The 19,945-nt window shown below is 36.4% G+C and overlaps 1 protein-coding gene across 2 annotated transcripts in view; it reads right to left on the reverse strand.

Annotated features, from left to right (window-relative positions):
* The window catches only part of LOC115212017 (CD81 protein), a 157,937-nt gene extending 138,585 nt beyond the window's left edge, over positions 1-19,352 (reverse strand). The window contains exon 1 of one of the 2 annotated variants that reach the window (XM_036503039.1): positions 18,789-19,352. In XM_036503039.1, the coding sequence (XP_036358932.1) occupies positions 18,789-18,854 (66 nt within the window). In that variant the 5' untranslated portion in view covers positions 18,855-19,352. The remainder of the gene's footprint in view (positions 1-18,788) is intronic. The other variant, XM_029780812.2, reaches the window with a different exon arrangement.
* Positions 19,353-19,945: the final 593 nt, after the last annotated feature.

Raw genomic sequence — 19,945 nt, forward strand, 5'->3', positions numbered from 1 at the left:
AATATAGTATTGTTTGTTGACATTGTGTTTTTCCTCTTTCGATATCAATCTACTCAGGTTTTTCACCTATATTCATTCAAGTGTTTCAGTTATTTAATTGAGGGTTTCTTGGACTCATCACCTTCCTGGATTTTAAGCCGGCCATGCAGTTACACCTTTAGTACTTATTTAGCACTTAAATCCAGTTCACATTTTATCGGTCTTTAAGTCGAACTACAAAACATGAACATAAAACTTTTTTTTTTCAAACAGTATCCACGTAAACACGTAACACACACAACAATTTTTTTTGCTTGCATGTGTGCGTGCGTGTATACATACATACATACATACATACATACATATGTACGTACACACATATACACACTCATTCATGAACGTGTATCTATCTATTTGTCTGTCTGTCTCAATATATGGTAATCCTTCGGTATTGGTAGAGACATCATTCGGATCTTTACCTTTTGACCTACAGATTTAAAAAATAATTTTTTGTAACTAAACACTTTTAAACTTAGTACACCGGTAGAATGTGCCATATAAAACATCTTTTACTCTTAGCATTTTTGAGAAAAACTTATATTTATGAAGTTATTTCACGTTAAAGTTCTCGTATTTCGGTAATTTCAACCAATCAATGACATGTATTCAGCTGAATAAAATTACTCCCATCATTCACCTTCACAAACTTCCCACATGACAGATAAAGAGGCTAGATTGAAAAAAAGGGTGACTAATGTCTCATCTCATCATATTGACCCCCTGGATATCAATACTAAAGGATCGCCCAGTGCATATTTGTGTGTGTGTGTGTGTGTGTGTGTGTGTGTGTGTAGGTGCAGGCGTGGCTGTGTAGAAAGAAGTTTGCTCCATAACCTCGTGTATACGTAAGTGTGTGTTTGTGTCTATTTCTCCACCACTATAGCTTAACAACCGGTATTGGTTTGTTTGCGTCCCTGTAACTTAGCAATTCGGTAAAAATGACCGACAGAATAAGTAAAAGATAAAAACAAAAAATATGTATTATAGCGATGTCAATTATGTAAATTATTCGGGGTGGGGTATTAGCATTTATCTGTATATTTACATAACATATTTTAAAATACGTAATTAATATAAATAAATAAAGATGGAATCTTGCAAAAAAATTTTCTAACCACTTCAAGTATTTCAAAATTTCACATTCTTAAAAATTTTCTTCACTGATATAGTTTTTCAAAGTGATAACGAAAATCTACGAAAATCATTTTTATTTTTTAAAGAAATTAATATAAAAAAAAAGGAAAAAATAGAGGCATTTAAAATTGTCCTTTTAGTTAACTGGAAGCCTCCATTTCTAACATAGCAGAAGTCGTATCTGTGTGTTTCTATGGTAAAACCAGAAATGCAACGAAGATGAACCCTTTACGTAGTCTATCGATCTGTTAGAAATAGCTAAATCTTCCTTAACCTGCCATAATATCTAAAAAGAAAACAAGAAACAAAAGGGATGATGTATAATGTCACATCATATATTTCCTCGCTTCAAGATCTCTCAAGTGCTGTCCACTTGTTGAGTGTTATTAATAATATTTAAATCTCATCGAATGTAATAGCTTGTTAAGGTTAGCACTACAGATATTCTACAGAAATAATAACCAGCACTGATTTTTGCTACAATGATTCGTATACGAGACGTCAGATGTAAACAACGAGACGAAAAGAGGACAATGGATGTATATACCATATTTCGGTGGTTTTTGTCCCTTCATCAACACCCATCTAACCCTTTAATTATCCTCGAACAAATTGCTTAAATAACCATTGTATATAGCGGTGTAACGTTATTGGTTACACCAATTTTATATATTAAACCAAGGGTCGCCAAACTTTTTCGACCATCGACTCACTTTAGCCACTTCTCCTTCCGCATCGACCCCCTGAAGCCACTTCTGCATCGATCACCCTCCTTATTTAAGATACCGTAATACCTTACCCTATCGGTCTTTCGCAGGCCGACCCCAATTCGTCCCCCTCCTGTAATTGTTCACCGACCCCTAGAGGTCCTTAGGACCCCCTTTGGCGACCCCTGTATTAAACGCATTACTTTGTAGTATATTACGGTTGCATAACGAAATACTGCGTACCCACAAGTCATTTGTATCAAATGTAATAGTTTTTTGAACTCATGACCATTAAAACACTTATTGGGTCCCGCAGATCGATATTAAACGTACTTTCTCTTTTCTTACGGTGGAATTGTTTAACAAAGTTTGACGATGGAGAAATAATATCACCAATACCAACATCACCGCAACGACCAACATCACCATAATCATCATCGTCATCAACACTATTCTTCTTTCAATAAAAACATGGCAACCAATACTTTCACTACCATCACAACCTCCACCACCAATACCATCTTAGTCTTTACATTGTTCTACTGCCATCAATGTACAAAATCATTAATTGAGAAAGTAACATATTACAAACATTCTCCGCTCACATAGCCTACGTTAATGTATGTGTGTGGTTTTATTTGTATTTTTAGTACCAACTTATCACGAAAGACATAATTTTTTATAACAAAAAACAACAAAACAAAACTAATTTCCTTGTGCAACTTTCTTAGATACATATTGACAATTTCTAGACCTGCTAGCTCACATTCAAAACACATCGACGGCGACTTGGACAATTTATATAAACCATACGACCTGTGCATTAGTTTATATTCTTTTATTGGAAATCTAACAGGTAGCAGACATTCCTGTCCGTTCCCATTTCCTTGTTTATACAACAGAAGATCGATGGCGGACTACACAAGGTCCTTCTTGCACACTTACAAAAGACACAGACTGATTTTTACGTTATATATATATATATATATATATATATATATATATATATATATATATGCATATATATACGTATATATATGCATATATATACATATATATATGTATATATATGCATATATATATGTATATATATATGTATGTATGTATGTATGTATGTATGTATGTATATATATATATATATATATATATATATAAAGTTAATCCAAACAAAAAAACACAGCAACGCGGGGACGTGGAACAAATAAAGTATTATTGGACGCTCAGGGAAGAAGGAGGGTTTAACGTTTCGAGCGGAGCTCTTCGTCGGAAACATAGGAGAAGGAAAGATCCCGAGAAGGGAAGACAGAGGAAAAAAATCGCCGGCGGTACTCACGAGGTCACATATATATACATATATATATATTATGAGAAGTTTAGTTCACTGGTGATCTAAACGAATAGATACGCTGTGTAAGTGCTATAATTGGTCATCCATTAGGTTCCAAGTTAACACACACACAATATATATATATCCTTACATATTATTTATATTAGATAAACCCATATACATATATACATGCACACACATCTTAACCTTGTTTCAGCCGGAGGTTGTAGCGAAAGCGGAGGGGGGGTGCGCGCGCGCACACACACACACAATGAAAACACATGCACTTACATACATAGAGGCATGTACGTACGATATGTGGCAAGTGTACACGCTCACCAGATGTATATGACCAAAGTAAGGCAACGAGTAAACGCATTGACCACAGTTAAGTGGCTGACAGACCTAATTCTCGTCAATGAGAAAAAAGAATGCTTCATACATTAGTCAGGATGAAACTTATGTCTCGTCCATTTGAAAGAAAGCATCGTGTGAATTATGGTCTAGCAAGAAGTTTGGTTGTAAAAATAAATAAAGATGGAATTAGACAGGTGGTTAGTGATTACGTGCAGCGGTGGGGGCGAGAGGTTATATTATAAGTATTATAAGACGGCTTCTTAGGTAGTACGTCGAAGAATAGATACACATTTCGTTTTTGGATTTGGTTTGAAAGATTCTTTATGTGAGTTCGTGTGTTGAAGCATATTCTGTTGTGTCTGGGGAGAGTCATTTTCTTTTTATGCTTTAGAATTTCTTATGAATAAGAAATAAGTGAAAATTTTACCGGTGAGTATGTTAAATTATAAGGCACAAAAAGAAAATGACTCCCCCAAGACACAACAGAATAGATACACAGTTAGCATGATATATTATATATATATATATATATTATATATATATATATATATATATATATATATGTTTATAAGTGCATATGGACTGTATTAGTTTCACGCTCGGGAAGAGAAAGTTTTTGACGTTTCGAGCATAGCCCTTCGTCGGAAAGGAAAACGGGAAAGTGTAAAGAAGGAAAAAAAAACCACACATACACAACAGCAGCATGTGTGTAGTTACATTGCAGAATGTGTATATATACATACAAGAAGAAAAAGAAAATGGAGATTGGGAAGTTAGTAATTGTTTATTATTTATAACAAATTAATCATCATTCCTTACAGCCGTTTCAATTAATACTCAATAAATATTAGATTTATATGGCCTGAGCGCAATATCTTCAGAAGGAAAAAATATAGCCTTGGTTGTTTTATATTTGCTTATGGATTCATTATACTAAACTGAATCAAAAGTGAGGAGTGGAGTGTGTGTATATATATATATATATATATATATATATATATATATACACACTCCACTCCCCAATATATATATTGCCTATAGTCGTGAAGGCTACCCAGATAAATAAACAGCAAGATAAATGGATAAATAAGCAGTTATACATAGTTCTTAAACAAGAATATTATTATTGATAGTGACTTCGAAGTTTTGGCCAGTTAAGCCATTGTCTGATGACGGCTTAGTTAGCCGAAACTTCGGAGTCACATATATGTATGTATGTATGTATGTATGTATGTATGTATGTATGTATGTATGTATATATATATATCTATCTTTACTTGTTTCAGTCATTTGACTGCGGCCATGCTGGAGCACCGCCTTTAATCGAGCAACTCGACCCCGGGACTTATTCTTTGTAAGCCCAGTACTTATTCTATCGGTCTCTTTTTGCCGAACCGCTACGTAACGGGGACATAAACACACTAGCATCTGTTGTCAAGCAATGCTAGGGGGACAAACACAGACACATACACACACACACACACACATATATATATATATATATATATATATTATATATATATATACATATATACGACGGGCTTCCTTCAGTTTCCGTCTACCAAATCCACTCGCAAAGCTTTGGTCGGTCCGAGGCTATACTGAACCCGGAACCATGTGTTTGGTAAGCAAGCTACTTACCCCACACAGCCACTCCTGCGCCTATATATATATATATATATATATATATATATATATGTATGTATGTATGTATGTAGTCAAACCCTGATACGAAACGACTCGACAACACAAAGCACACACGCTTCTGTTTATTTACTCATTCATAAGGGATTAAATGAGGGTGACAGTAGCATGTGTAAATGAGAGAGAGAGAGGGGGGAAGAGAGGAGGAGAGAGAAAGGAATAGGAGGAAGGAATAAAGAGAACTTTACAAATGTACTTTGAAAAGCCAGAGAGATGTCACAATTGCGCCAACAGATTTCATTGTTTAGGTGTGAAAACATAAATGAAAGAAAGTCAACAGCTCGCCAGGTGTCAATGAATGTCTTGAAGGCAAGATGCAGGAGGCTTTTTTTATTTTTTATTATCTGAAACTCGGCGATTAAGTAGATGAATCAGAGATGGGAAGCAAAGAGTGGTCGAGTTTGTTTTGTCTTTTTTCATACTTACGAAATAATACATAAATTATTGACAAATATATCTCTTTCAAAATATTACAAATAGACCAGTACCACACCTCGATATCAGCAACATCAAGACAGCTGATGGACAAATCTATATATATATATATTATATATATATATATATATATATATATATATATAAATTAATAATAAAATAAAACATATGCATATATACATATATGGGTACAGGACACCAAAAAAGACGTCGAACATAATGAGAAACGAAAAATACACACAAAACCAAGGAAATATATATATATATATATATATATATATATATATATAATATATATAATATATATATATATATATTCATAAATAGAGAGAGAGAGAGAATAAAAGGAATAAATTTCCACTCTCCTCTTCGTTATCAATTATCATAAAAGAGAACAAAGAGAATATATATATATATATATATACACACACAAATCGAAAATAAAAATAAGACCAAATATGTGTGTATGCACATATTTAGTCCAGTAGCATAAAGGAAATAGAAGTTGAAAACGCACCGAGAGTGTATGAGAAGATTAATTGATGTTAATATTAACACACCTAACCGGTTTCATATATGTATGATATTCAAATGTGTAAGATATGAGGAACGTGGATTGATAAAGTTTGTGATGCAGTTAGCCACACAGCTCCACGTTTACGTTTTTGAAAATCATAATCATTAAACTGGTTATGTGTATTAGTCTTTATAACAATATATCTTCTCACACATATATAACTGTATATTTGTGTGTGCGTGTGTGTGTACTTGTTAGTACAACTACTGCGTCGATCTCTCTTTATATGTGTGTGTGTGTGTGCGCGTGTGTGTATAAATCTATACGCGCACGCGCATGTGCGTGTCCGTGATAAACGGAGTGTCGTCTTGAAAAACCAAGTGCTAATCTATGAATCCCATGGGTGCGCATGTACAGAACCCTAGAACACTATTTTGCTGAGAACCTGGCAATTCAACCCTGGATGCATCTTCCTTTGATTCAAATCGTTCAAATAAATGAACAATCTACTCCTTAACATAATTCTCAGGTACAACATGTATGAAGGTTGAACCTTGTCCGACGTTCTTCTATGCAGCTTCCATCTACCTAATTTCGCTCAGAAGATTTGGATCGATTCGAGAATATAGTAAAAAGGCTTTTACCAAAGATGTATTGGTAGGAATCATTTATGAGCGGAAATTTGTCCTTATTGATGATTTCCCACACTATTTAGTAGCTTCTCCACGCTCGTTTTAATGTATGTATTGGCATCGATTCCATGTATACATATATTTGTATTTTATTCTCATGTATTTTATTTAGATTTACCAGTCTTGAAAGATCGACTGTCTTTTTTTTTTTTTTTCCAAAAAAACTTTGAACGCGGAGCTGAGATGTGGAGACATTCCCAATGACACTTTTTACTAATGGACAATTTTTTCAGATTTTTTTTCAATTTCTTTCATGTATTTCATCAAATATCTCTTTACAGATCGAGAATCAAATATTTATAGTAATGGACATAAAAACCGTACCTACAGGAAATACTATAAAAGTATTGCAGAAGCAAAACATACCAATTCCACTTTTTGGGATAATTAACATCATAGAATGACCATGAAATTTAATTACGCAGTCAAAGGGTTAATATTGTATTTTTCCTTATATTGATAGATCTTACTGTTATTGTTCGTTTTAAATAAATGTTTCGTTCTATACTCTTGTTTGTTGCGCTTCATCTTCTCAGCCCTCTCGGCACCTTTCTTAATCAACGCCAGACACCTATCTCAAACGAGGTCATTAACAAATGATTGCGTTTTTAAACATACCAAGAGGTCTTTGTTCTCTTCTGTGTTATGACCAACATCACTTATTTCCCTAACCCTAACCCCTCTCATTATTTGATATTATAACCTTTCCTTGTAGCAGGTCAGGCACCATGCACTGACCAACTGAACCTTTCATAATTTTTTTCCTTTTTTTTCCATCCATTATTTTGCTTTCTTTATAGTACCTATTCACACATCAATATCTTTCCTTTTCTTAAGCCTCCATAGCTTATCTTTCTTTATCTCGTCCCGCGTCTTACTTCATTATCTACCTCTTTTACCTCACTTATATATTTTTTTATCTTTCTCACTAGCTGATAAAATTCTCACAATCCCACGTTCTCCTTTTCTTTCTACTTCACAATGGCCTCTCCTTTACTCTTTTTTCTCATTCTTTCTTTTTCATTCTTTCTTTCTCTAATTTCTTGGTTCAGCATGTATACTCGGAAATTATTCCTTCCTTCGCATCTGCCACCTACCCTTCCGAAGATGTATTGTACATATATTCATGAAGATACTTAGATACCATGTTTCCTTATATATTTTTCTGTAATACTGCTTTACACACAATTGTATGATATGCGTAATAATATCCACAATTGACAGGATACGTCGAAACAGCTGTAAAGATAGAATTGTATCAGGCAATATTATCTAACAACTTATATATATTCCATATATAAACCTATGATTGTCTGTCCATCTCTCTTAATTGATATTCGATTGAACTCTTTCTTCTAGCCAACTCATCTTTCTTTGGTTAACCTGTTTTTAGTAAAAAATATCGGGTTTTAAGAATTGAACTGTCCGAGTACTAAATTGCTGCCCATTTATTTTTGCATAAGCATCCTCATATCCACTATACATATACAATTGTAGTTATATATACATACATGTACACTTGCATAGATAACAAGAATATGACTAGACGGCTCAACTGAGATGTCCGTTCATGTTCCTTTATTATATCATACACTGCGTAATATGTGCAGCGTTTTGTAGTTGCATAAATGGATTTGTGGGATGCTTAATATCATTATAAAATGGCTAACACTGCACTATCCGCTATATCGACCGGTTGATTGGTTGTGTGTTTATGTATTGTTCCTGAGTACCCAGCTAACCAAATATACGTTGGAACGCTACCAAGTTAACAGCCAGAATCGTTGAACCCTACTCAACATGATATATCTTTATATATAAAAGTGAAGTTGTGTGTCTGTCTCCTACGATTTAGATTCCTAACTACTCCCACATTTTGCGGTGCAGTTTAACCAAAAGCGGGTATCTTATAGTCGTGATTCATATCGAGCCCTTCTGAATATTAGCGCGCGTCTACGATTTTAAAAATAATTTAACATCATTTTTTTCCATTTTTAATGCATTTTTTTGCTAATTTTTGACTATAACTCTAAAAATGCTTTATAGTTATTTCCCTTACAAACCCGAGCAACGCCGGGCGATACTGATAGTATATATATACAAACTTACTGTCAATGCATAGTGTTCAGTTATTCCATAAATGAAAAATGCAATTACTATTATAAAACGTACACGTAGAAAAACACCAGAACCCTATGGAGCCCTGGGATGTGTAACACACTGCCTAAATACCAATCTTGAGAAATTAGGCTTCTCAAAACCAGAAACGAGAAAGCTAGTTCGAAGACTACAGATCCAGTCCATCACTGGAACTGTAAAAATCTGTAACACTTTCCAAAAGTTTATCATTTAAATATATATGAGCATGTCTAGATATGCAACTATATGCCTGAGAATACATACATAAAACTTACAAATCTGCACATACATACATACATACATACACATACATACATACATACATACCCCTCTGTCCTCCCACCTCGGGATCTTTCTTTCTCTTATGTTTCCGACGAAGAGCTCTGCTCGAAACGTCATACCCGCCTAATAATAATACTTTAATTGTTCCACTTTTTGCGTTGTTGTCTTTTTTGTTTTTCTTGTTTGGATTAACTTTACATACATACATACATACATACATACATACAAATATACCCTGTTGTTGGAGTTGAAATTCCAATGAAGGAGCCTTGGATCTAGATGAGAAAGCGGTTCTTTCTCTATTGACAAGAAATCTTGAAATAAACTGAACAATGACATACATACATACATACATACATACATACATACATACATACATACATACATACATACACACATACATACATATACTGTTGATGTTGAAATTCCAATGAAGGAGCCTTGAATCTAGGTTAGAAACCGTCTTTTTTTCTCTTTTGGCATGAAATCTTGAAATAAAACTAAATAACTACGTATATTTATATGTGCAACCATTGTGTACATATACATGCATACGTAAACCTATATACATCTCTCCCGCTCTCCGTCTCTACACTCACACACACGTGTGTGTGTGTGTGTGTGTGTGTTTGTCCCCCACCACCACCACCACCACCACCATCGCTTGACAACTGAGGCTGGTGTGTTTATGTCCCTGTAACTTAGCGGTTCGCCAAAAACAAACCGATAGAATAAGTACTAGGCTTACGAAGAATAAGTCCTGGGGTCGATTTGCTCGACCGAAGGCGGTGCTCCAGCATAGCCGCAGTCAAATGACTGAAACAAATGAAAGATGCTATTCCTAAGCGCGTGCGTGCAGATGCAACACACAAAAAAAGAGGGAAAGCGAGAAATATCTAAATAGAACAGGAATCAGACCTATGTATGTACGTACGTATGTATGTATGTATGGATGGATGGATGGTAGGATGGATGTGCGGAAGTAAGCCAACAGTTGCTGGTGATGGCGGCAATGACGGTGGTGGCTGATGCTGCGGAAAGGACTGAACTGAGGATATCTAGGCGTTGTTTAACCTATTTTATTCATCCATCTGATAAGCATAGCGATGATGACGACGACGATGGCGATGCAGATGATGATGGCGACGACGACGACGATGATGATGATGACAGTAATGAAGATGCTGATGATGATGATGATGACGATCATGATGGTAATGATGATGATGACGATAATGATGACGATGTTATTGCATTGATAAAATCTTGGGGGTTAATGGCATTGGGACAAGAACAACAACAACAACAACAACAACAGTAGCAGCAGCCGCAGCAGCAGCAACAGCAATAAAAACAATGTTTTCTCTCCGAACAGTTAATAGCCAGCGATGTCAAATTTAATGTCTTCTGATGATAGTCTTGAAGTAGGAGAATATAGGGGTACCGATATGCGTATATGCATGTGTACTAGAAGATGTGTGTGTGTGTGTGTGTGCTGTGTTTAATATACACACTCACGTATGCATATACATTTAGAAGACTTTAAGACTTTTCACGTATGCATACGGCAATGCCTAATTAATGCATAACTCATTCTCTCTCTCTCCACACACACACACACATATATATATATACACATGCATACAAATAAACATATGCCCATATATATATATATATATATATATATATATATATATATATATATATATATATATATAAGAATAATATCGATATTTAAATACCGATCTTATCAGGTGGCCAGGATGGGAATAAAAAAAAACCTTCAAAGGTAATAATTATTTAAAATTATAATTTAGGGTATCTAAGAGACCACCACGCTAGAAAGAGCAGTCAAAACTTGACTCTAAAACCACATTAAATGTTCATACACCACCTGTAAGAACATTTAATGTGGTTTAGGAGCCAGATATTGACTGCTATTTCCAGCGTGGCGGTATCTCTTAGATTCCCTAAATTACATACATACATACATACATACATACATACATACATGCATGCATACATGCATATTAATTTTCTTGTATTTTTAGACAGTTAAGTGTAAAAGACACTCTCTCACACACACACACACACACATACACACACACTATTAGCTGTCAGCATCGGAAAAACAGAGTACTCAATACCAATAGTTTGTAGGGCGAGATGATGGGGAGAAAGTATAAATGAGTGGGGATGGAGGGAAAGATGAAGGAAGAAAGGAAGAGAGGAAAAGGGAAAAGAAGAAAAGGAAAAAAGAAAGCAACAGAAAAGAAAGTGGCTGTGTGGTAAGAAGTTCGTTTCCCAACCGCAGAGTTCTGGGTTCACTCCCACTGCGTGTCATCTTAGGCAAGTGTCTTCTACTATAGCCTCGAGCCGGCCAAAGCCTTGTGAGTGGATTTGGTAGACGGAAACTGAAGGAAGCCCGTCGTATATATGTATATATGTCTGTGTGTCCACCATCGTTTAACAACTGATGTTGGTGCGTTTACGTCCCCGTAACTTAGCGGTTCGGCATAAGAGACCGATAGAATAAGTACTAGGCTTACAAAGAATAAGACCTTGGGTCGATTTGCTCGACTAAAGACGGTGCTCCAGCATGGCCGTAGTCAAATGACTGAAACAAGTAAAACAATATAGAATATATATCTATATATATATATATGCACAATTTATACATTTATGTTATCTATCTATCTATCTATACACACACACATATATATATACACAACTATTCTATAATTACAAAGATAATTATAATCAAGGGTCAGTTAATTGCTTCACCACGTTTATTATTATTATTATTATTATTATTATTATTATTATTATTATTATCATTATTATATATATATACATACATACATATATATATATATTATATATAAATATATATATGCATACATACACACATATATATATATTATATATAAATATATATATATGCATACATACACACACACCACATATATATATATATATATATATATATATATATATATTATATATATAATATATATATATACATGCATGCATACATATGTCCATATGCATACGTATGCACGCGTGCATACATGCAATGCACATTATCACAAGATGTTTCTGCATCGGTTACTGGTTGAATACGACTCTGTAGAGTGATACAGCGAATCGAGAAGTGGCTGACAGTTATGGTGATTTATTGTCGTTGTTGCTGTTGTTGCTTAGTCCTACTTTATAAAGCTGACCTATATATATATATATATGATTAATGACAATCAATCCATGATGCAAAACCGATCAACAAGAAATAATATAGTGTGATCTGAGAGACATTTGAAAGCTAATTCTAGCAAGTCAAGAGACCGTGTAGAACAGGCATGGGCGGTGTTTCTTTTTGAAAAGCGGGCCACATGAGACATGGATCATTATCAGGCGAGCCGCACTAAATTCAAGGTAATCTTTCGTTGGCGTGCCATTCAGAAGGTCCCGAGGGCTGCAGTTTGTTCATGACCGGTGCAGAAGTAGTGTTGTCTTAAGAGACGGACTTTGCTGAGCAGCAACCTCAAAGCACTACGGTTTTAGGTAAGTAGTGAGGACAGGGCCACAGGAACGGTTTCCATGAATGCAAAATTTCAAAAGAAAATAATTAAATAGAGTAATGATAAATAAATTAAATATGTCGTGCTTTCCTTTTAATATTTGCTTTACTCAGGGTCCCTGGCAATCCACAGTACGCCACGGGTCTACAGACCCACTGTTAAGCTATACATGCTGTGGGTTACAGCATGCATATCGCTTCGCCGAACGAGCCTTATAATTATTTCTTATTATAGGCGCAAGGCCTGAAATTTTGTGGGAGAGAGCTCGTTGATTACATAGACCCCAGTGCTCGACTGGTAGGGGAGCTGGCAGAAACGTTAGCACTCTGGGCGAAATGCGTAGCCGTATTTCGTCTGACGTTACGTTGTGAGTTCAAATTCCGCCGAGGTCGACTTTACCTTTCATCCTTTCAGGGTCGATAAATTAAGTACCAGTTACGCACTGGGGTCGATGTAATCGACTTAATACCTATGTCTGTCCTTGTTTGTCCCCTCTATGTTTAGCCCCTTGTGGGTAATAAAGAAATAGGTAATTATTTCATCGACTCCGAAAAGATGACAGGCAAAGTCGACCGCGGCGGAATTTGAACTCGAAACGTAAAGAGCCGGAAGAACTGTTACTATGCATTCTGTCCGACGTGCTAACGATTCTGCCAGCTTACCGTCTTCAAAGGGCCTTATATCGTTAAGATGACTCTGTGTATAGTCCCAATCCCTTCTTTCGCCGACTCGATTGCCTAAGTAACAGTTTGATTTTGGTAAAGGCGATTAAATTCAATTAATTTACACTCCAGTGTGCTATTGACCCCATTTCCAACCGAGAATTGAACTCAGAGAAAAGAAATATGAAAACAGACGAGCGCCAAAAATCTAGGAAGTTCCCTATTACATGAGTAAACCGCATAGGTCAAGACCTCGATGGTTGTTTCATATGCTAGCTATGCAACATGAGGATTTATTTCCTGTAAGAAAAAGAAAGGAGTTTTGGAAGTTGTGGTTTTTATGCTTTTGTTTAGGGCATTGGGAGCAAGAACATAAACAACAGTAAAAAAAAATAGACCAGGTGGGATTCGAAACCGGATCAGAGAATCAGATCGCCGAGAAGCGTAACGTATTTCTCTCTCTCTCTGTCTCTCTCTTTCTCTCTCACACACACACTCTTTTTCTCTTCCTCTCGTACAATAAATAAATAAATAAATAAATATATAAATAAATGCGATCGATCCAGCGAGGAAAACCACGTGGTCACTCGACCTGTTAGAAATAACAGACAAATTTTCTGATCACAGCAGTCTTGCCTCTTATACACAGACACACACTAATTACTGGTGAAGGCTGGTTTATAGGGTTAACTTGGGTTTCTCGCCATAAAGAGTATCTTCAAACCCTATATTATATATATGATGTATAAGACGATATACTCTAGTTGCGTTTACGTTACAAAAAAGCACAAAAGTAACACAAATAATATTGGCAAATACAATTTTTTTAAAAATTACAATGAATGTGGATCTAGTCTTTTAAAGTTGTGGTGGAAGCAACGAACCTGCTTCGGTCTTATGAGATCTTATCAGCGTAAATCTATTCAACTGGCACGACTTATAAAAACGATATAGATATCTCAGTCAGTCGACGTTTCTCAACAAACGAATGATAATGCAAATATGTGAGACCTTCCTGTATGTGCATCTAGTAAGCTGGACGCTCACCTGAGGTGTTTCCCCTACATTTTATTCTTGATATTTATAGATATATTCATAACAAAAATAGACATGGTGGTAACATCACGGATGACCTGAGGTTAACAACATCATATATGTATATATATATATATATATATATATATATATATATATATATATATATATATATATACCGGAGTAAACACAAATGTGAAACAAGGTGGAAAAAAGAGTACTCAAATACCAGTGGTAGAGTAATATGCTTTATTTTAAGCAGCAGAAAATTCAACAAATCTTACTCTGAGTTTCTCATTGCCGTTCATCAGACAGTTTTTTCTAGCAAAAACTGTCTGATGAACGGCAACGAGAAACTCAGAGTAACAGATTTTGTTGAATTTTCTGCTGCTTAAATAAAGTATATATATATATATATATATATACGATCGGGCCGACCAAAGCCTTTTGAGTGGATTTGGTAGACGGAAACTGAAAGAAGTCCGTCGTATACATGTATATATATGTATATGTATGTGTGTATATGTATATATGTATATGTTTGTGTGTCTGTATTTGTTACTCCAACATCGCTTGACAACCGAGGCTGGTGTGTTTACGTCCCCCGTAACTTAGCGGTTCGGCAAAAGAGAACGATAGAATAAGTACTAGGCTTACGAAGAATAAGTCCTAGGGTCGATTTGCTCGACTAAAGGCGGTGCTCCAGCATGGCCACAGTCAAATGACTGAAACAAATAAAAGAGTATATATAAAGAAAGATGCAGGCAGGTTGTGTGGTAAGAAGCTTGCTTCTCAACCACATGGTTCCGGGTTCGGTCTCACTGCGTGGCACCTTGGGCAAGTGTCTTCTACTACAGCCTTGTGAGTGGATTTGGTAGACGGAAACTGAAGGAAGCCCATCGTGCGTATATACATGTATATATATATTTATGTGTGTGTGTGTTTTTGTGTCAGTGTTTGTCCCCCGCCACCATCGTTTGACAACCGATGTTGGTGTGTTTACGTCCCCGTAACTTAGTAGTTCAGCAAAAGATACCGATAGAATAAGTACTGGGCTTACGAAGCATAAGTCTTGGGGGTCGGTTTCTTCGACTAAGGCGGTGCTCCAGCATGGCCGCAGTCAAATGACAGACGTGTAAAAGAATAAAGGATGGTGATGATAACGACGACGATGATGATGATGACGACGACGACGATGATACCTGCTCATGAAGTCTCCAAGTTAATAACACTTTTCTTTACAGGATGCATACGTAAGATAATCTCAGGTAAACGAGAATCGAAACCGTTTGTAGATGGCTTCATTAACAAGGAAGTTAACGGTCACACATCAACTCCCGCCATATAATCTTTCAAGTGGAGAGAGAAAGTTAACTGACAGAGATACAACCAAAATTGTTTTGCTAGCGGTTACAATGACCCTGCAAACCAGGGAGACACGGTAACAGCGAAGGGCGCCACTATCTCTACCTAGAAATAACAGCTAAATATCCCTCGTGTTTTATATACACTTAAGAAATTAAGTTTACACTGTGCTTAAGAAAAAGACAGCATAGCGGCAGTTGAAGATCCTTTGATTATAAGTTACTCAACCAGAATTAACCCGGGGTTTAAACAACAGCGGGTTAAACGCGGGCTTTGACCTGTTTGTTTGCTAGAAGTAATAGGAAAATCTTCCTTGAATCCCAAATTCCTACCGTTTTGAAAAATGGGGTCAGGTAGGGTGCAATTGATAATGTAATCTTAGATACTACTAAAAGACAGGTTGCTCACGGCTGGAATGAATTTGTTCATAGGTTTACTCGGTCAGTCTTGATTTGAGGCTAAACAGCGACGAAGAGTGCGATGGACCAACGAGGAGGAAATCTCAACACAAGCTAACCTGCTAGAAAGAGCAGCTAAATGTCACATATTGGCTAATATGGTCCTACGGCTTGAAAACAACGCTGGGTGATCACAGTTGGAGCGCTTTTGATGAAAGGTCTTTCTGTTCGAGTTGGGAAACTAGACAATAATAACGAATATAGCAAGGACAATAACCACGATAACTCGGCCTGCTAGAAATGACAGTCAAATGTCTCTTTAATCTCATCAAGATAGTAGTCTTAAACAGAACCCATTGAATAATGCAGTCCTATATGTGCTGTCTAGAAAAGAGACAAGGTGGTCGCGGTCGGAATGTGTTTGATCATAACTCTACTGGGTCAGGAATGACAGGAATTAAACAACAACGACGTCGCCGACGACGACGCGTACCAAAGAGTATGGCCTTTAGGTGGTCGCTCGATCTGCTAGAAACAGCAACCAAATATTCCTCTAATCACATCACATCCTACTTTCTCAAGCAAGGCAGGTCACATGTGCCGGGAAACGAAAAGAGAGGACAGTCACGGTTGGAATGCCTTTGATCATGTTTGCTCAACAACAACAACAACAACATTTGTCTCAGTTTCTCCTCCGCCCCACACCCCCTTAAACTGTACTGAAATACTACACTTCGGTGGTATTCCCCCTCTGTTTGTCTGTCTGCCTGTATGTATGTATGTATGTCTCTGCCTCTCTTTCTCTCTCTCTCTCTCTGCAACGACTAAATGAATAACGAGGTTTGGTTTGACATTAACATAAGGCAGATACGATGTGTGTGTGTGTGTGTGTGTGACAGAAATAGAAAGAGAAAATAAGGAAGAAAAAGCCGAAATAACTTAATCTACAAAGGATTTCAATGGAGAAACGAAAATAAAAATAAAAGTGTATATTCATTTTATCTTTATATACTTGAGTGTCTGTATATATATATAATATATATATATGTATATAATGGAAGCCGCTTATTGTGATCACTTTGGGACGGAACCCTTAGACTACCAATAAAAGGTTGATAGTATCAAGCAGAATATATGACAAAATCCTGAGTGTGTTTCGGACCCACTAATTATTAATAACAATAACCGATTGATAATATTATTCGTTATTATAATAAGCAGTTTCCATTGTGAAAAGATATACATTTATGCATACATATTGACACACATATATGCATAAATATATACATATGCATATCTGTATTTATACACATATATACATATGCTTACATATGCACATGTGTGTGTGTGTGTGCTTGTGTGTATGAACAGCTATTCTTTAATTATCATCATGTTTATAATAATAGTGGCATAAGCGAAACAGTTTTATCACCACCTGGGAAGCGAAACCGGCTCGCAAACTCAGGCACAAAAAAAACAAAACAAAATAAAACGAATGAAAAGAGAGAAATAGAACAAAAACAAACAAAAAATCAACAAATCCACCTCACCCCCCCCTCCAAAATGGTGAGAGAATCTTGTTGGCAAAGGGTTGGGCAGAAAAAAGGAAATTGTAAATACAGTTCAAACATCTACGGCAGTAATAAAAAGACGATCCAACGAGAGAAGCTCTGAGAGATCACTTCACCTGCTAGATATAGTAGCTGAATCGTTTTCAAATCAAGCTACCACCAGGAAGGACACATTGGATAATTACTCCAAGATTATACATATATTATGTCTGGAAAAAAAATCACGGGGATAGTAACAGATGGAAGATGTTTGATCATAGATACGTCTTCTCAGTCAGGCCTGACCTGGGGTTAAACAGCACCAACAAGCAGAAAAACTGTGTCAACAAGGGAACTTCTTCACGAGCCAATAATGTGGAGCCTTTTTACTCCTTATCTCAGTCTGCTAGAAATAGCAGCCAAATGTTCGTTAGCTCATACACTAGATTAATATAGTCCTGGAGCTAAATACATTCTGGCTTTAAAAATAAGACAGGGTGATCACCGTTGGAATGTCTTTGATCCATAGGTCTGTCTGCGATGCGGACCAGATAGAGAAAAGGGGACTAAACAACAAGGAGGACGACGATAGCGATGACAAGAACAATAACAACGACGACGACGACGACTCGATCTGCGTTAAACAGCAGGTCGTTAGACGTGTTAGAAATAGCAGTCAAATGAAATGTTCCTCGAATTATAATCGTATCATTCTGAAAGAAAATAAAGACGAGATGGCTCTTCTCTGATTACAGGTGCATGTTCTCGATCAGGCCTGACCAGTGACTAAACAACAAACAATGACAACAACAGAAGCTGTAGTAGTAAAAAAACAACAAAGAAAGCACCATGTGGCATGTGACTTACCCAGAAAATGAAGTTGAATGCAAACATCAAATATTTGATGCAAGTATAACATCCTCCGAGACCCATGTTGCTGATTTTTTGTTCGTTCTGTGTTTAGACTTTTTTTCACACTAAAATTTCTCCAAACTACAGCAAGAGTAGCAACGATGACAAGTAACAACAAGTAATTGGTGATAGTAGTTACTTTATTGTAAGCTTGTTGTGGTTGTAATTATAGCTGTTTTTAGTTGTTGGTGGTGGTGAGTATTGTTTTGATTTCGGTTGGTCACTGGGAGAAGGTTTTTTTAGCGATATATGTATGTGTGGTTTGGTGTGTATATAAAGATGTCCTAGTAGTTAGTAATGAAGTAGAGGTGAGTGTGCGCACGCCTGCTTGAATATGTAGTGTATGTAAAACTGCGAGTGGTTCGAGGAAAGAGAGGGAAAGAGCGAAAGAAAGAGACTGTTTGTATATGTAGGTGTGTGTGTGTGCGCGTGTACGTAATGAATGGAAAGAGAGTGAGAGAGACAGACAGACAGATACACGTACACAAACCGTAAATGAATTCAGACCAGAGAAAAAAAGAGAGTGCAGCTAAAAAAGAGAGAGAGAGAGAGAGAATGTGTGAGCGATAGTGAATGAATGAGTGATAGAGAGAGTAAATTTAAATACCGAGAGAGAAAGAGAGGGAAAGAGAGCGGGAGAGTATAACAGTCGCTTAGAAAGAGGAAATGAATTTAGACCAAAAAGAGAGAAAGAGTGTAAGCGTGAGAGAGAGAGATTGAGTGGTAGTAAGAGAGAAAGTGATAAGGATGAGGTTGTGAGATGGTGATGCTATATATAAAAAAGGTTTAGTGAGGTTTGGTTTTATTGGATGGCAACTGGTGATGGTATCGACGGAGGAGCTACAGCCTGCTGTTAGTGTTGGGAGAAAGTGTGTGTGTGTGAAGGAGAGAGAAAGAGAGAGAGAGAGAGTAAAAGAATGTGCAGCGAAACTAGGAGGGAAAGTATAAGAGAGTAATGAAGTGAGATTGAGGGAGAATAAGAATGTTAAGTAATGCTTGTAAAAGACTGAGAGAGAGGGGATGGGGAGGGAAAAGACGAGAAAGAGAGAGGGAAGGAAACGTGTGAAAGGGAAAAAGTAAAGGAATGTGATGTGTGGGAGGTGCAGAGTAAG

Source organism: Octopus sinensis, linkage group LG5 (assembly GCF_006345805.1).
Source record: "Octopus sinensis linkage group LG5, ASM634580v1, whole genome shotgun sequence".
Taxonomy (NCBI): Eukaryota; Metazoa; Mollusca; class Cephalopoda; order Octopoda; family Octopodidae; genus Octopus; species Octopus sinensis.